General features: G+C 35.9%; 2 protein-coding genes across 4 annotated transcripts in view; both read left to right on the top strand.

Annotated features, from left to right (window-relative positions):
- Positions 1-1220: 1220 nt before the first annotated feature.
- LOC120001901 (integrin-linked protein kinase 1-like) overlaps positions 1221-18474 on the top strand; it is a 43767-nt gene continuing 26513 nt past the window's right edge. Inside the window, exon 1 of the mRNA XM_038850421.1 lies at positions 1221-1781. Coding sequence (XP_038706349.1) covers positions 1476-1781 — 306 coding nt within the window. The 5' untranslated portion in view covers positions 1221-1475. The remainder of the gene's footprint in view (positions 1782-18474) is intronic.
- LOC120001899 (zinc finger BED domain-containing protein RICESLEEPER 2-like) lies at positions 4187-7008 on the top strand. 3 transcript variants are annotated; one of them, XM_038850419.1, is made up of 4 exons: positions 4187-4364; positions 4488-6574; positions 6665-6747; positions 6838-7008. In XM_038850419.1, exon 2 carries the CDS (start codon positions 4501-4503, stop codon positions 6106-6108), a length of 1608 nt encoding a protein of 535 aa, XP_038706347.1. In that variant the 5' UTR covers positions 4187-4364; positions 4488-4500; the 3' UTR covers positions 6109-6574; positions 6665-6747; positions 6838-7008. The 3 variants fall into 3 exon arrangements, with proteins under 3 accessions (XP_038706347.1, XP_038706348.1, XP_038706346.1); XM_038850420.1 differs by having other exon boundaries at positions 4450-6574; positions 6848-7008; XM_038850418.1 differs by having other exon boundaries at positions 4450-6574.

Below are 18474 nucleotides of genomic sequence, written 5' to 3'. Positions count from 1 at the left end.
CCCTAACTGATGATTGTATACTCCATCACTCTGCATCCCTTGTTCTTTCTTTTTGTGTAATATTGTCATGCCATCTACTTTGATGCCCAGTTCTACTTGCTTTATTTGCTTAAATATATCTTGTTATTCTTCCAAAAAAAAAAAATCGATTATGTGTCCTTGTATTTGTCTCAAGAAAACATTAGAGCTTTCATAAAATAATTAGTCCTATTTGTTTGTTATACTCCCTCCTTCTCATTTTAATTGTCCATTTCAATTTTACACACAGTTTAAGAAAGTGCATTACTCCCTTTCAATTTGACATTTATACCCTCATTTATTGAGTTGCTTATTGAGCTCTTCTAGCTTTTCAATTTAAGGATAAATAAGGGTAAGATGAGAAAAATGGATGAAATTAGTTTAAATTAATAGAAATGGACAATTCATTTTGGAACATCCCAAAAAGGAATATAGGACAATTAAAATGGGACGGAGGGAGTATTTTTTAGGACCTTTTTGAAGGGATCAATAGATGAAAATTTTCAAAAAATTTGAAAGCATTTTATTATTAAAAAAAGAGAGAAAGACTTGATAATATTTCTGCATAGAAATACAGAAGTTGAGGTAAAGGCACTTGCGCCACCCATAATGACCGAATACAATCATTTTCATCACGTATTTTGTTACACTATTTAGCTATTGAACCATACATTTATTGCCACATGGCCATTACCATTTTACTAACAAAACAATAGTAAGTAGAAGACGGAATACACATGTAACCCAAAACCTAACAATGACCATTATAACCTTTGGATCATATGAATTTAATTTAAATAGACTAATTTATGCTATAAATTTCATCAAATACTTTGATAACTTCTAAGTTATTTTTCACAATTTATAAACTAATTTATTTTGTCAATAAATAAGTTTTATCAAAGGGAACTTAAGTTCCAAAATGAAGCTCCAGGTGTTTGGTGGGACGGTCTGGGAAAGCGGACCCGCCCCAGATAACGCCCCACCAAATACAATGATGTTGGGCTCTACCGAGCTACGAATTCTCTGCACTAAGACATTACCATCCATTTCCAACCATTTTCGTTCTCCTTTTCAGTGCTCAATGGAGATTGGAGATTGGAGAATACTATCAGTAGAAAGTCATCAAAAAGACTCACAAACTGCCATGAACAGCCTGGTCCTTCGTACAGCCGGAGTTTCTTGGGAAGAGGAAGTCGAGCCACAGGAGGGTGAGCTGACCCCCGCCTCAGTAGAGGACTTATCACGGGACATTGGAATTAGTCGTCTTAAGAGCATTTTCAAGACAGAGAGGAAGGGAATCTTGTTGAAAAAGTAAACCAGAATAACAATGCACACCTGCCTCCGTTTCCCTATTGCGCTCAGCAACAGTATCAAGCACTCAAGTCTAAACCAAGCACGCATTTCGTCCCTCTCTCTCCAATTGATTCGAATCGGATCTGATCTAATTTCCACATATGAGCTTCGATCCTTCCTCAGGAGGCAGCGACCCTCCGGTATCCACTTTCACGGCAGGGCCCGGGGACAAGCAGAAGGAGAAGGCGAGAGTCAGCAGGACCTCGTTGATACACTGGCACGCGCACCAAAACAACGTTGCCGCTGTCCGTAAGCTTCTCGATGAGGATCCATCACTTGTCCAAGCACGCGATTACGACAACTGCACCCCGCTCCGCGGGGCTGCACTCCACGGCTGGATCGATGTTGCCAAATGCCTTGTTGACTGTGGTGCAGATATCAATGCTCAGGATCGCTGGAAGAAAACGGTATCCCCGGAGTCAAAAATTTTCAACCGATTCTCTCTCTTTTTTGTTTTGTTTCATTTCGTAGCTGTAGGAGAATGTTCTCATTACCCTTTCAATGGTAATTTTGATAAACTGAGCATCTTCTTCTTCAATTTCAGTTTTACTGGTTCGCTTCACCTAGGGTTCCTCTGGTGCGAATTGAAGTTGTGTTAGCTACATTGGTGTTTCTCAATACTCACCGTTTTGAGAAGATGCTGATGGGCTATTAATTTGTTTAAGTTGGGCCACGTTTTGTGTCTCATTCTTAACTCAAATTGGGCTGGGCTTTCAATGTTAGACATTCTATTAAGTGTGTATTATAATACACACAAAGATTCAAATATTTGTATTGTAACTGTCACATCATGTGAACGTTTTATGTCCGTTAGATACATTTGTAAAAGGTATATATTTGAGCTGTGGTTACACTTTGTAACCACGACAATTGAAATATATGTTCAGTTGTTTATTCTCTCTCTTTTCTTCTTCTTCTCCTCCATGCTATCTTCTTCTCCCTCTCTTCTTTGATCTCTTACCTGCAATCAATCAATAGTACTCAGTTATTTTATGGTATCGGACTAAAATGAATCCAGAAATTATACAAGATGTTGATACTTCTAGGGTATCTCAAGCACTGGCAGAAGCTAGTGATTATATGAGGAACACTGCAGTGACAGGCCTCAACAATGGAGCCAATCTCCATGTAGTACCTCCAAATGGTAATCCTATCTTATTTTCTAACCCACCCATCACTACTACACCTCTCTTGCCCACCCCATCTTTCACTACTACACCTCTCTTACCCACACCCTCCATTTATTCCACTTTGCCTACTCCTTTCTTTACCACAAACACCACACCTGTTCCAAATACAGCTACTAGTCCTTTTCTTAACCTCTATCATTTTCTCCCTAATGATTTTGCTATAAGCAAATTAATTGTAGTAGAACTCACTGGATCCAATTATCATATTTGGAGTTCCAATATGTTGACTGCCTTGGAAGCAAGAAACAAGCTTGTTTTCATAGGTGGCACACTTTCTATTCCTCATCCTCAGGATCCTAATCTTCCATTGTGGAAACAAGGCAATAGCCTTATCAAAAATTGAATTACTAATTGTGTATCCACACAAATTCATGCCAGCATTACTGGTTGGAAATCAGCAAGAGATCTATGGGTTGATCTCAAAAACATGTTCTCTGTCACAAACAAGACTCGTGTGTTTGAAATATATAGAGCCTTGGCTAATATCAAGCAAGGTTCTTTATCAGTTACTGACTATTTTGTCAAACTCAAAAGCTATTGGGATGAACTTCAAAATCATCAATCTATACCACAATGTAAATGTGGACAGTGTGCTTGCAACACATATCAACCTCTGGTTTTACAGAGGGAGGAAGAGAAAGTAATGCAACTTCTCATGGGTTTAAATGACTCTTACCATCATGTAAGCAGTCAAATATTACTTATGTCACCATTCCCTGATGTGCATAAGGTTTTCAATTTGATCAGACAAGAAGAAAATACACAGCAGATGTATTTAACAGATACAGTGGCAGAGAATCCTGTTGCTATGGCTTTCAACAAGCCAAGCAATTCTTACTCTAACAAGCCTTTCAAGCACAACAACGCAGACAGACCTAAAAGAGATTATGATAATATCTCTAAAAATTCCTCCTCCAACAAGGAAGGAATGTATTGCAAGCATTGCAAAAAGGATAATCACAACACAGAGAAATGCTTCAGGTTGTTTGGATTTCCTCCAAAGAAGAAACCAAATAACAATGGAAGATCTTATTCAGCTAATCAAGTTTCTGCTTCATATGATGACTCCAAGTCTCAGTCTATGGATCTTTCTAATGTTCAATGCATGCAACTCATTGACTTTCTTAAGACTAAGGTGAATGGAGAAGCTTCCAATTCTTCACAACCTCAGCATCATTCAGCTTCTGCTCTCTCAGGTATCACCAATCCTTTTCAACAAATTACTAAATGGATTGTAGATTCTGGAGCTTCTGACCATGTTGCTGCATAGGAGTGTTCAAAAAGACCGCATAAACCGCCCCGACCGATTGGTCGGTTTTGTTATAAAAGTTTTTTGATGTTCGGTCGGTTCGGTCGGTGTACACAAACTCAATATTTTAAACAGTCGGTATTCATAATTTTAAAAACATATTTCGGTTAACCGAAACCGACCGAACTTTCTTCTTAAAAGTTAAAATTACACACACACACACACATATATATATATATATATATATATATATATATATAATACTCCTCAAAGTCAAAGATATCATTAATTATTCTATTGTATTGTCCATTTGTTTAGGTAGGCCCATTGAAGAAACACTTAAATAGTTAAACTAGTGACTACTACCCAATAGCCAGGCCCATTTGTAATTGAAAATGACGACTACCTTTGTCCTTTCGTTTTTTGCTAGGGTTTTAACTTCATTTGTCTTATTGTTCTTGTCTTCTTGATGGCCGCAACACTCCATTGGTTTCCTAGTGCGTTGGTTGGACCTTGATGCCCTTCTCGGCGCTCGCGACTGATATTGAGAGGTTAGTATTGAGCAAGCCCGCGTTTCTCTTGTTAATTCTTGTTAGTTGCTACTATTATAACTTGATTTGCTATTGCATTTGACAGACCCTGTTAGTGAATTTTATTTGGCATTTGCGAATCAGCTTGCTTTGAAAGATGGGTAACGATCCACCAAATCCAACAGAGGGCAATATTATCAATAAGCAACAAGAAGCAGATCCTGGTACTGCAAGGAAGGTTAGTGAACCTACAAAAATTGAAACTTCTAGGAAAAGATCTTGGGTTTGGGATTTTTTTACTGAGGTTACAACTGCAAATGGTACACGTAGGGCAACATGTGACTTTTGTAGTAAGAGTTATGCAGCTGATCCTAAACAAAATGGTACCACATCTTTGGGGAATCATTTAGTCAATGTTTGCTTATCTTCTGAAAACCCCTTTAAAGAAAAAGAGATTGAGTTGGAGAAGGGTCAGACTACATTGAACTTCGAGCCTCTAAAGCCAGGTGAGACATTGTCCTCACTTACACAATTTAATCCTGTAAGAGCTAAGAAAGCCTTAGCTCGCATGATTGTAAAGGATGAGTTGCCTTTTAGATTTGTCCAGGGGGAGGGGTTTCGAGAATTTTTGGCCGAAATTTGTCCTAAATGGAAAAACATCCCAAGTCGTATCACAATTTCAAGGGAATGTATTTTGTTGTATGAGAAGGAAAAGTCAGAGATGAAAAAAGCCATTAAAGGACAACGTTTTTGTCTTACTACAGACACTTGGACTTCTGTCCAAAATATGAATTACATGTGTCTTACAGGGCATTTCATTGACAGTAATTGGAAAATGCATAAGCGAATTCTTAATTTTTGTCAAGTTGAGAACCATAAGGGATCAACACTTGGTAAAGCTGTAGAAACATGTTTGCTTGAATGGGGGATAGATAAGATTCTTACCCTTACTGTTGACGATGCTAGCTCAAATAATTTGGTCATTGATTTCTTGAAAAAGAAGACACAACATAGAAAGGGGACTATTTTGCGACATGAATTTTTACATTTGAGATGTTGTGCGCATATTTTAAATCTTATTGTTACTGATGGATTGAAAGATATGGATGAGTGCATTACCAAGGTTAGAAATGCAGTAAAATATGTTAGATCCTCTCCACAAAGGTTGAAGGCATTTAAATTGTGTGCAGAGAAAGAAAAATTGCCTTATAAACATCAAGTTGTTTTAGATGTGGCTACAAGATGGAATTACACTTATGAGATGTTACATAGGGCTGAAAAATACCAAAAGGCCTTTGAAAGATTAGAGGAGAATGATACTAACTTTTTACGTGCGGCTATGGAGGAAGAGGGTGGTGATGGAGGGAGAAGGATCACTTTTGGGGTTCCTACTGCTTCTGATTGGGAGAAAGTAAGGTTATTTGTGAAGTTTCTGAAAATTTTTTATGATGCAACTGTGCGATTCTCAGGATCTCAACATGTCACATCTAATGGTTTTATTATGGAGCTGTTAATGATTCAAGATACTATTGAGTCTGATTGTGCTTTAAGCGATGAAATGCTGAAAAATGTGGCTGTGAATATGATGGCTAAGTTTAACAAATACTGGGGCAGCATTAATGCTATGAATGGTTTGTTGTTTGTTGCATTTGTTCTTGATCCTCGATATAAATTAAAGATGATTGAATTTTCTTTCAATTCATTCCCGGGATTGCCAGAGAAAGTTAAAAGTACTTTGACTCGTTTATATGATGCATATGCTTAAAATAATGGAGTTAGTAGCACACAAGAGAAAGTGAGTCAATCAAATACATTGGGAAGCAATGAATCTCTGCCAACGGATATGAGGGCAGCGAGATTGGCGAGTTTTAAAAAACATTTGAAGGATTCTCAATCTTTGGAAAATAAATCTGAAGTTGATCGATATTTGGGAGAGAGTTTGGAGAATGACAAAGATGGTTTTAATCTACTTGCTTGGTGGAAGGTGAATGCAAGTAGATATCATGTGCTTTCTTTAATTGCAAGGAATGTCCTTGCGATTCCCGTGTCTACAGTGGCTTCCGAATCGACATTCAGCACGGCAGGGTGAGTTATCGATCCATTTCGCAGTTCTTTATGCCCTTTTACAGTTGAGGCCCTAATTTGCAGCCAAAATTGGATCCGTAAATCTTCTACTCCAATCAATCTTCGAGAAGCTATGAATCAAATTGAAGACTACGAAAAGCTTGAAGGTGGTAATTTAAATTATAAAATGCTCCATTTTATTTTATTTTTCTATGTAGCTTATGGCCTTATATATGATTTATGATTGTTTATTGCAGAGATTCATGAAAAAGTTCAGGCATTAAACATGGGAGAAAATGTTGTCGAGGAATGCGAGGATCTTGAAGAGATATGATCAAGTGTATGTGAATTTAAGCTAACTTGATTTTTATTACTATTGTTGAAGTATTAAAACTTACGTGTAATTTCATGTGTTCAAACTTCAAACCAGAGTACTTCAGAAGTGCCCCTGCTGCTGTGCCCCTGCTGCTGCCAAGCAAGAAGTCTCATGAGAACATGGTGGTTTTGGTGTTTTTGTTGATTATTTTAAATGTTTAACTATATGTATGAAACTCTGTAAAATTTTTATTTTTATTTTTATTGGATTTTTCTTTGATGGTCAGCTATTATTGATGATTGCAAAATTACATTGATTTTATACCTCTCTTTCTTAACTTATTGCTTTGTTTTCAAGTCAAACTTGGGTGTTTTACGTTATTTTTGTTTGCATTTCAGTTAATCGAATCCTAGACGATGAATTATGTCAATGGCAATTTTGACAATGTTATTGGACATGTACATGCGAGTCTTGGTAATTTCAGCAAAATCTGCCACTGTTCAGTCCAGCCCACTTGTGAAGGTCACCATAAATCCTTTGAGAAGATCTGGGTTTTGTGTCATATACCGTTGAAAAGATATGGAAATCTAGTTTCTGAAGAATTTTACAGTTTGTGATTCCGAGTTTTGTGGACAAAGTTATGACAGTTTGAATACGGACTGCGCAGTCCAGAAAATCAGGAATCGAGCTCATAGTTAACAATATTGATTTGAGACTTCTTGAAAGCCCAAGGACGTTTCCAGCCTTTGAAGGAAGCTAATAGAGTATCAATTTATGATTTGAATGAATCTTTGACTATTATGATTCAATATTTCAGCTGGAGGAAATCTTTATGCAAGAGGAAACTAAAGGATGTTCTTTTTCTTAAGTTCTTGATGTTGTTATTTCTTGAATTGTTGATGTTTTTATATATTATGTGTGGCTAAACTCTTTACTAGGGATTCAATGTAGCCTAGCATGACTATTCTATGTCTTAATTAATTCGTTGCCAATTCAAGTTTCTAGTTTTATTCATTGTGCTTCATATATCATGTGTTGATTTAATGACTGATCACCATTATTTAGATACATGTTTGAGACAAGATTACACCACGATCAATGGGTAAACTTGATATAGCTCTTGTGAATGAATGAGATGTTGTTGAAGCACGATCCATGCATAAACACTCTTGGTTCTTGATGTTCTTCTTGCACTCAATGCATTCTTGTTTGTAATCTTGACCACAATCAATGGCTAGATAACAATTTAAGAATAGTTGATCTTGACCACAATCAATGACGTTTCATATTTTAGATAAGAACGAACCTTAGAAACGAGAATTGAATCTTAACCAAATAAGACATAGAATAGGATTGCTATGGTGAAATCGAAGTCCTAGTTTGCATTCTCTTGATTGAAAACACCCTAAATCTTTCTAATATTCTTGCACTTTCTTGATTTTGAAATTCACACAACTTCTCTTTAATTTTCAGAAATAATTTAGTTTTATCTCGAGACATTCGAATTGAGTAGAAATTGGAATTACTTGACAAATCTCCGTGGGATCGACCTCGCTATTGCATACCTATGCTATAATTGTATTCGTGCGCTTGCGAGTTAATTAAAATTACAACACGTTTTTGGCGCCGTTGCCGGGGATTGTGTTTAAGAATTTCAATTTGCTAATTCCAATTGGGGTCTCGAAAGTTTTCTTCATAAACTGTTTTTTTTTTTTTTTTTTTTGTTTACTGGGCAGATTTGGTAGCTGTCTTTACCGACTATTCTGGACTGTTTCAGCAAGGTTTATTGGGCTTATAGTATATCAACGGAAAGCTGAAGAAGTCTACTCTCCAGCCTAAGAAACAGATCGGGATTCCGAGTTATAACCAGAAAGTTATCATCAAAAGAGTAGACAGTGTTCTGAGTTGACAGATTTGCAAAATTTTCAGCTTTGGATGCAGGGACGCCGATCACAGGAAGGAGACGTGCTTCCATTGAACGATAACATTGAAGGAGTTCTAAGGACTAGAAATCAACCAAAGGTAGACGAGACTGACATCAAATCTGAGGAAGAGGAAACAATTGAACCAATGGAGGACAACAATGATACACGCTGTTTGGAGGAATTTGCTCGGCCGACTATTCCTACTTCACCATCATGCATATTACTTCCAACTGCAGCTAGAAATTATGAGTTGAAATCTCTACATTTTAATATGCTTCCAAGTTTCTATGGTTTACCTAATGAGGATCCTTTGACTTTCATGAAAGAATTTTATGCTACTATTAGTACTTTTCCTTTGCAGGGTGTGACTGAGGAACAACTGAAGATGAGATGCTTTCCATATACCCTGAAGGATCAAGCTAAGTTTTGGCTGATGTCTCTAACACCACGATCAATGGGTAAACTTGATATAGCTCTTGTGAATGAATGAGATGTTGTTGAAGCACGATCCATGCATAAACACTCTTGGTTCTTGATGTTCTTCTTGCACTCAATGCATTCTTGTTTGTAATCTTGACCACAATCAATGGCTAGATAACAATTTAAGAATAGTTGATCTTGACCACAATCAATGGCGTTTCATATTTTAGATAAGAACGAACCTTAGAAACGAGAATTGAATCTTAACCAAATAAGACATAGAATAGGATTGCTATGGTGAAATCGAAGTCCTAGTTTGCATTCTCTTGATTGAAAACACCCTAAATCTTTCTAATATTCTTGCACTTTCTTGATTTTGAAATTCACGCAACTTCTCTTTAATTTTCAGAAATAATTTAGTTTTATCTCGAGACATTCGAATTGAGTAGAAATTGGAATTACTTGACAAATCTCCGTGGGATCGACCTCGCTATTGCATACCTATGCTATAATTGTATTCGTGCGCTTGCGAGTTAATTAAAATTACAACACGTTTTTGGCGCCGTTGCCGGGGATTGTGTTTAAGAATTTCAATTTGCTAATTCCAATTGGGGTCTCGAAAGTTTTCTTCATAAACTGTTTTTTTTTTTTTTTTTTTTGTTTACTGGGCAGATTTGGTGGCTGTCTTTACCGACTATTCTGGACTGTTTCAGCAAGGTTTATTGGGCTTATAGTATATCAACGGAAAGCTGAAGAAGTCTACTCTCCAGCCTAAGAAACAGATCGGGATTCCGAGTTATAACCAGAAAGTTATCATCAAAAGAGTAGACAGTGTTCTGAGTTGACAGATTTGCAAAATTTTCAGCTTTGGATGCAGGGACGCCGATCACAGGAAGGAGACGTGCTTCCATTGAACGATAACATTGAAGGAGTTCTAAGGACTAGAAATCAACCAAAGGTAGACGAGACTGACATCAAATCTGAGGAAGAGGAAACAATTGAACCAATGGAGGACAACAATGATACACGCTGTTTGGAGGAATTTGCTCGGCCGACTATTCCTACTTCACCATCATGCATATTACTTCCAACTGCAGCTAGAAATTATGAGTTGAAATCTCTACATTTTAATATGCTTCCAAGTTTCTATGGTTTACCTAATGAGGATCCTTTGACTTTCATGAAAGAATTTTATGCTACTATTAGTACTTTTCCTTTGCAGGGTGTGACTGAGGAACAACTGAAGATGAGATGCTTTCCATATACCCTGAAGGATCAAGCTAAGTTTTGGCTGATGTCTCTAACACCACGATCAATGGGTAAACTTGATATAGCTCTTGTGAATGAATGAGATGTTGTTGAAGCACGATCCATGCATAAACACTCTTGGTTCTTGATGTTCTTCTTGCACTCAATGCATTCTTGTTTGTAATCTTGACCACAATCAATGGCTAGATAACAATTTAAGAATAGTTGATCTTGACCACAATCAATGGCGTTTCATATTTTAGATAAGAACGAACCTTAGAAACGAGAATTGAATCTTAACCAAATAAGACATAGAATAGGATTGCTATGGTGAAATCGAAGTCCTAGTTTGCATTCTCTTGATTGAAAACACCCTAAATCTTTCTAATATTCTTGCACTTTCTTGATTTTGAAATTCACGCAACTTCTCTTTAATTTTCAGAAATAATTTAGTTTTATCTCGAGACATTCGAATTGAGTAGAAATTGGAATTACTTGACAAATCTCCGTGGGATCGACCTCGCTATTGCATACCTATGCTATAATTGTATTCGTGCGCTTGCGAGTTAATTAAAATTACAACAATTATGTGATTATGTCAGATATCATATATCGATTAATTAATCATGTTTGTTTAATTTAATGTGATAGAGTCACTATTTACCATTTAGCTGTTGCGTATTTGTTATGCATTTGACATTATGGAATCAATTTGTGTACATGTCATAAATTTAGCTATTTGGAACTGTGTGTACATATAAATTTTTGGAGTTATAAGCATGGAGAAAGAATACTCCAATTTTATTTTTTATGGTCATACAAAAACCGAAAACCGACCGAAAACCGACCGAAAACCGACCTAAATCGATTGGTCGGTTTTACTAATATCAAATTTATCATTGGTCGGTTTCACCCTCAATGTCGTCAAAAACCGACCGAAACCGACCGCGAACACCCCTTATTGTTGCATGTCATTTGTCATTATTTCATACATATCATGTCGTACATAATTCCTATGTTACATTACCTAATGGTCAAAAACATAGCATAAGCCACATAGGTTATGTTCAACTTACTCCTCAAATCACCCTTACTAAAGTCCTTCGTGTTCCTAGTTTTTCTTTTAACTTAATTTCAGTAAGTAAACTCACTAATATGAGTCATCATACTGTCCTGTTTTCTGAAAACTAGTGTGCACTGCAGGATCCAGTCACCTTGAAGAAAACTGGCATGGGCAGCATGATTAAGGGACTCTACATCTACAATCCAGAAAAAGAAAATTACATTTTGTACTCTGGAAGCATTAACTCTGTAACTAGCAGTAGAATATGGCATATGAGACTAGGTCATCCTTCTCAATCTGTTAGCCACATGCTACCTAAGTTTTTGTCAAACAATTCACAGGATTGTAATGAATGTTTTTATGGTAAAATGAAAAGATTACCTTTCACTATTAGCAATTCTTTGTCTAAATCCTGTTTTGATCTTGTCCATGTGGACATTTGGGGACCAAATTCCACAATTTCTATAGATGGCTATAAGTATTTTCTCACCATTGTAGATGACTATTCTAGAATGGTTTGGGTATATCTAATGAAATGTAAAGAGGAAACCAGAAAATATATTAAAGCCTTCATTAATTTAGTCCATACTCAGTTTCATAAACAAGTCAAAACAATTAGATCTGACAATGGGAAAGAATTTCTCATGACAGATTTTTATTTACAAGAAGGCATCATACATCAGAAATCTTGTCCCTACACACCCCAACAAAATGGGATAGTGGAAAGGAAACATCAAACCCTCTTAAACATGGCTAGAACTCTTAGAATTCAGTGTGGTATAGATGAACATTTTTGGTCATTTTGTATCAAAACAGCTGCTTTCCTGGTTAATAGACTTCCTTCAAGAGTTTTAGATCAAAAAACACCATATCATATTGTATACAATAAAGATTTTGACTACAACACTCTTAGAGTTTTTGGTTGTTTTTGTATTGCTAAAACAAACAAAACATCTCATTCTAAGTTCAACCTAAAGCCATTCCAGGAATTTTTCTAGGTTATCCTCTAGGAACTAAAGGTTACCATATCCTAAATATGCAAACTCATGAAATTTTTACTTCTAGGGACGTTCATTTCAAGGAAACAAAATTTCCTTTTCAAAATACTCAAGAAAAAACAACATCTGCACATGTTCACCAACATTCAGGAGAAAATACCACATCCACTCCTATTCATACTAGCAATGATTTAAATAGTCATTCTAGAATTAGAACAAAACCCACATACCTAGCAGATTATGTTTGCAATACCACTGATGCTTCCCATCAACATTCCATCCATAATAGCATTTTGCCTGATCATTCACATGATGCGTTCATCTCTGCCATTACAAAACAAAAAGAACCAAATACATATAAGGAAGCAATACAAGACCAGAATTGAATTAGAGCTATGCAGAGTGAAATGCAAGCTTTAATACATAACAAAACATGGGTTTTAACTAGTTTACCACCAAATAGAAAGGCAATAGGTTGCAAATGGATATTTAAGACCAAATATAAGGCAGATGGCTCCCTAGAAAGATATAAAGCCAGGTTGGTTGCCCAAGGCTATAACCAAAGTGAAGGTTTTGACTACAAAGAAACCTTTGCTCCTGTGGTTAAAGTAACCACAGTTAGAATTTTCTTAGCCTTAGCAACAATAAATAAATGGCACTTATTTCATCTTGATGTGCACAATGCTTTTTTTAATGGTGAATTAGAGGAAGATGTTTACATGAGAATTCCTCCAGGCTATTCTCATCAAGGAAAGAACTTAGTGTGTAAATTAAATAAATCCATTTATGGTCTAAAGCAAGCCTCTAGACAATGGAATGAAAAGTGCAAGAAAGCACTTCTAGACTTTGGATTTATTCAAAGTAGAGCTGACTACTCACTATTTTTTTTACAAAAACAATGGTCACCAAGTCTTTCTACTTCTTTATGTAGATGACATGGCAATAGGGGGAGATAACTTGAATTTAATCAATAAAGTTAAGCAATACATAGGTTCTTGTTTTAAAATAAAGGACTTAGGACCCCTAAAATATTTCTTATGTTTAGAAATACAAAATAATGAAACTGGTATTACAGTCAGTCAAAGAAAGTATGCTCATGACCTCTTAAAGGATGCTGCTCTCTCTAATGCTAATCCTATTAACTCTCCTATTGATACAAATCGTAAGCTATCACCTAACCAAGGCCTACTTTTAGATGATCCAGTTCAATATAGGAGATTAGTGGGCAGATTAACGTATCTATGCATAACCAGACCTGATATTACATATACAGTTAATACTCTTAGTCAATTCATGCAACAACCAACACAAGTTCATATGAATGCAGCTAACAGAGTCCTAAAATATATCAAAGGCACATTAGACCATAGCCTCTTCTATCCTGCTACTAACTTTTTACAGGTCAGAGGATTCTGCGACTCAGACTGGGCTGCATGTACTCACACACGCAGATCGGTGACAGGATTCTGTATCAAACTTGGGGATGCTCTCATCAGCTGGAAATCTAAAAAGCAGAAAACGGTCTCTAGGTCCTCTGTCGAAGCAGAGTACAGAGCCATGGCTTCCGCTGTTAGCGAAATGACTTGGATTCACAACTTATTCAAAGAACTCCAAATCAAAACCATTTACCCTATGGATCTATATTGTGACAACCAAGCTGCCATTCACATAGCTACAAACCCAGTTTTCCATGAGCGTACAAAGCACATAGAACTGGATTTGCATTTTACAAGAGACAAAGTTCAAGAAGGATTGATAAAGTTGGCTCACCTCAAAACAACAGACCAACCGAGCGATCTTCTCACGAAACCTCTGTCAGTCCAACGGATTCATCACCTTCTAGACAAGCTGAACATGCGAAGATCTCCTGCTCAGCTTGTGGGGGGGGGGGGTGATAAACTGAGCATCTTCTTCTTCAATAATTTCAGTTTTATTGGTTCGCTTCACCTAGGGTTCCTCTGGTGCGAATTGAAGTTGTGTTAGCTACATTGGTGTTTCTCAATACTCACCGTTTTGAGAAGATGCTGATGGGCTATTAATATGTTTAAGTTGGGGCCACGTTTTGTGTCTCATTCTTAACTCAAATTGGGCCTATCAATACTGGGCTTTCAATGTTAGACATTCTATTAGGTGCGTATTATAATACATACAAAGATTCAAATATTTGTAGTGTAACTGTCACATCACGTGAACGTTTTATGTCCGTTAGATACATTTGTAAAAGGTATATATTTGAGCTATGGTTACACTTTGTAACCACGACAATTGAAATATATGTTCAGTTGTTTATTCTCTCTCTTTTCTTCTTCTTCTTCTCCATGCTATCTTCTTCTCCCTCTCTTCTTTGATCTCTTACCTGCCATCAATCAATAGTAATCAGTTATTTTAAATTTGGATTTGAGATTGAAGTAAGTGTATGGTGGCGTATTTCTTAGGGAAATTGTTGGACTTATGGTCCTATATGTCTAATTTTGATGATATTAAATCATTTATAAATGATAATGAAACATTAAAGCAATATTTGATTTATATGAATTGAATTTAAATGACTATATATTTTTGAGATAGTGCTGGAAATTAAGTTTTGAAAACAAACATACATGAACTAAGTTAGAGCATTACTTTTCCAATTATCATATCTTAACCAACTTAGGTCGAAATGACTTGAAACTTGAACCACATGCACATGAAGGCTTAATATATGTTATAGGACTATAATCATGAGAAATCAAGTACATATGGATTTATTTGGTCCTAGTAGAGTTAGGAGTCTAGGTGGAAAATACTATGCATTTGTTATTGTGGATGATTATACTAGATTTACATGGTGTTTGTTTCTTGTGCATAAAAGTGATGCATTGCATGCTTTTGAAAACTTACTTAGGAGATTGCAAAATGAGCATAACTTAAAGGTTTCAAAAATTAGAAGTGACCATGGAGGTGAATTTGAAAATGCTAATTTTGATTCTTTGTGTGCTTCTTTTGGTATTAAACATGAGTTTAGTGCTCCTAGGACACCTCAACAAAATGGGGTTGTAGAAAGGAAGAATAGAACTTTACAAGAACTAGGAAGAACCATGCTTCTAGAATATAATCTTCCTAAATATTTTTGGGCCGAAGCTACTAGTAATGCATGTTATGTGAGTAATAGACTTAGCATTAGAAAAGGATTAAAGAAAACTCCTTATGAACTCTTGTATGGCAAGAAACCTAAAGTAGATTACTTTAAGGTTTTTGGTGCTAAATGTTTTATTTTAAATACCAAAGACAATTTGGATAAATTTGATGCAAAGAGTGACATTGGAATATTTTTAGGATATTCATCATCATCTAAAGCATATAGAGTATTTAACTCTAGAACTAAAATTGTGGAAGAAAGTGTAAATGTTAAATTCGATGATATGACCACACTTGCTCCAAATGTGCGTGTAGAAAATAAATTTTCAGATTTGGAACATCCTTTGAAGCACAAAAATGAAGGTACACATGGAGTACAATTGCTAGAAGAAGATGAAGATGATGTCCCTTTGGTGGAGAACTTAAGGGAGATGAATATCTCAAATGAAGAAACACCACCAAATGAAGAAAGTAAAGGTGAACCCGAGGGAAATGAAGAACAAAATGAAGCTGAAAATGCTATGGAACAACCGGGTGTTCACAAATACAAGGTGATGAAGTCACATCCAAAAGAACTAATTATTGGAGACTTGCATCAAGGAAGGCAACTAAGAGCCAAAAGGGACTCTACGGTCAATTCTAATCCTTTAAACTCTTTTGCCATGCTTTCTTTAGTAGAGCCTAAAAATGTACGTGATGCTTTGCATGATGATGATTGGGTGTATGCCATGCAAGAGGAGTTAGAACAATTTGAGAGAAGTAAGGTTTGGACTCTTTGTCCTAAACCTAAAGACCACACCATTATAGGAACAAAATGGGTCTATAGGAATAAGATGGATGAAAATGGTAATGTAACTAGGAACAAAGCTAGATTAGTGGCCCAAGGATATTGCCAAGAAGAGGGCATTGACTTTGATGAAACCTTTGCACCGGTTGCAAGGTTAGAGGCTATTAGATTATTGCTTGCATTTGCATGTTACAAAAATATCAAACTTTTTCAAATGGATGTGAAAAGTGCATTTTTAAATGGTGTGATAAATGAGGAAGTTTATGTTAAACAACCTCCCGGATTTGAAAGTAAGAAATTTCCAAACCATGTTTACAAACTAGACAAGGCTTTATATGGTTTAAAACAAGCTCCTAGAGCTTGGTATGAAAGATTGTCTAAGTTCTTGCTTGAAAATGGTTTTCAATGTGGTAGTATTGATGATACTTTGTTTATTAAATACAAAGGTCTTGATATGCTAATTGTGCAAATATATGTTGATGATATTGTGTTTGGTGCTACATTAGAATCTATGTGTGAAGATTTTGCATTATGCATGAAGAATGAATTTGAAATGAGTATGATGGGTGAGTTGACTTACTTTCTAGGTTTACAAATTAAACAAACCCCACTTGGCACTCACATTAGTCAAACTAAGTATACAAATGAGATATTAAAAAGGTTTGGCATGGATATTTCTAAAGGTTCATCCACACCTATGGGAGTGGGAACCAAATTAGAACCCGACCTAGATGGTAATGATGTTGATCAAAAGAGATATAGGTCAATGATTGGTAGTTTACTTTACTTGACCGCATCTAGGCCCGATATTATGTTTAGTGTTTGCATGTGTGCAAGATTTCAATCTAATCCTAAGCAAACACATCTCATGGCCATAAAGAAGATTCTTAGGTACTTAAAGGACACACCTTCCCTAGGGTTGTGGTATGATAAGAAATCTTCATTTGACTTGCATTCATTTGTAGATGCCGACTTTGCGGGTTGCAAAATAAATAGGAAAAGTACTAGTGGTACTTGTCAATACCTAGGAAATATGCTCATATCTTGGTTCTCCAAGAAGCAAACATGTGTTGCTTTGAGCACTACCGAAGCCGAATATATGGCTATTGGTAGTTGTACTTGCCAATTGCTTTGGATTAAACAACAAATGCTTGATTTTAATATGGAATTTTCAAACATTCCAATTCTTTGTGATAACATAAGTGCCATACATTTGTCTAAGAATCCTAGATATCATGGTAAAGCTAAGCATATAGACATTAGACATCATTTCATTAGAGATCATGTTGCTAAAAAGAACATTGTGCTTGAACATGTAGAAGGGGAACATAATATTGCCGATTTGTTCACTAAACCTTTAGCTAAGGATAGATTCATAAAACTAAGAAATGCATTGGGTTTGTGTGAAGCACCTTGAGAGCATATTACTTGAATGCATATCATTCTTTGATTGATATCCCAAGATTGAACTTGAATGCTTATTATATTTTCTTGGTGATATGTGCTTATAAGCTAAATGTATAAATTGGTATGCATGATTGAAGGGGGAGTAACCTAGTGTCATTAGGAGGCCATGGGTCACTTAGTGTGATAGGCTCCAAATTAGGTCACTTAGGTTCTATTAGTTCAATTGGTGTGTAGCCATGATTATTTGTTGATGAGAACTAGTTTTGATATTATTTGAAGAATGTTTATGGTCTTAAATCACTTTTGTGATAAAATCTCAAAATGCTTATAAATCTTTTACAAAACTTGCATCAACCCCTTAGTTCTCCACTTTTTGAATTATTACAAAAAGGGGGAGAGACATGATGATAAATTGCATTAAAATCATTTGCCAAAATGCATATATAGGCATAACTTAAGGGGGAGTGTATATGCCATGATTGGGAGATAGACATGATGATAAATTGCATTAAAATCATTTGCCAAAATGCATATATAGGCATAACTTAAGGGGGAGTGTATATGCCATGATTGAGAGAGAATAGATGTTAAAGTAAGGGGGAGCTAAGCTTACTTAACTAAAGTTGTATATGAGTTTCAAAATTGTTTTAAATTGATATCATTAAACTTTTTAATGCACTTTGAATTGATATTAAATTCAATTACAATCAAATAGACATTTATATCATGCATGTTTTGTAATCATCAAAAAGGGGGAGATTGTTGGACCTATGGTCCTATATGTCT

This window comes from Tripterygium wilfordii, chromosome 7, assembly GCF_013401445.1.
Source record: "Tripterygium wilfordii isolate XIE 37 chromosome 7, ASM1340144v1, whole genome shotgun sequence".
NCBI lineage: Eukaryota > Viridiplantae > Streptophyta > Magnoliopsida > Celastrales > Celastraceae > Tripterygium > Tripterygium wilfordii.
The sequence above is the reverse complement of the archived record's forward strand: the minus strand, read 5'-3'. Positions and strand labels throughout refer to the sequence as shown.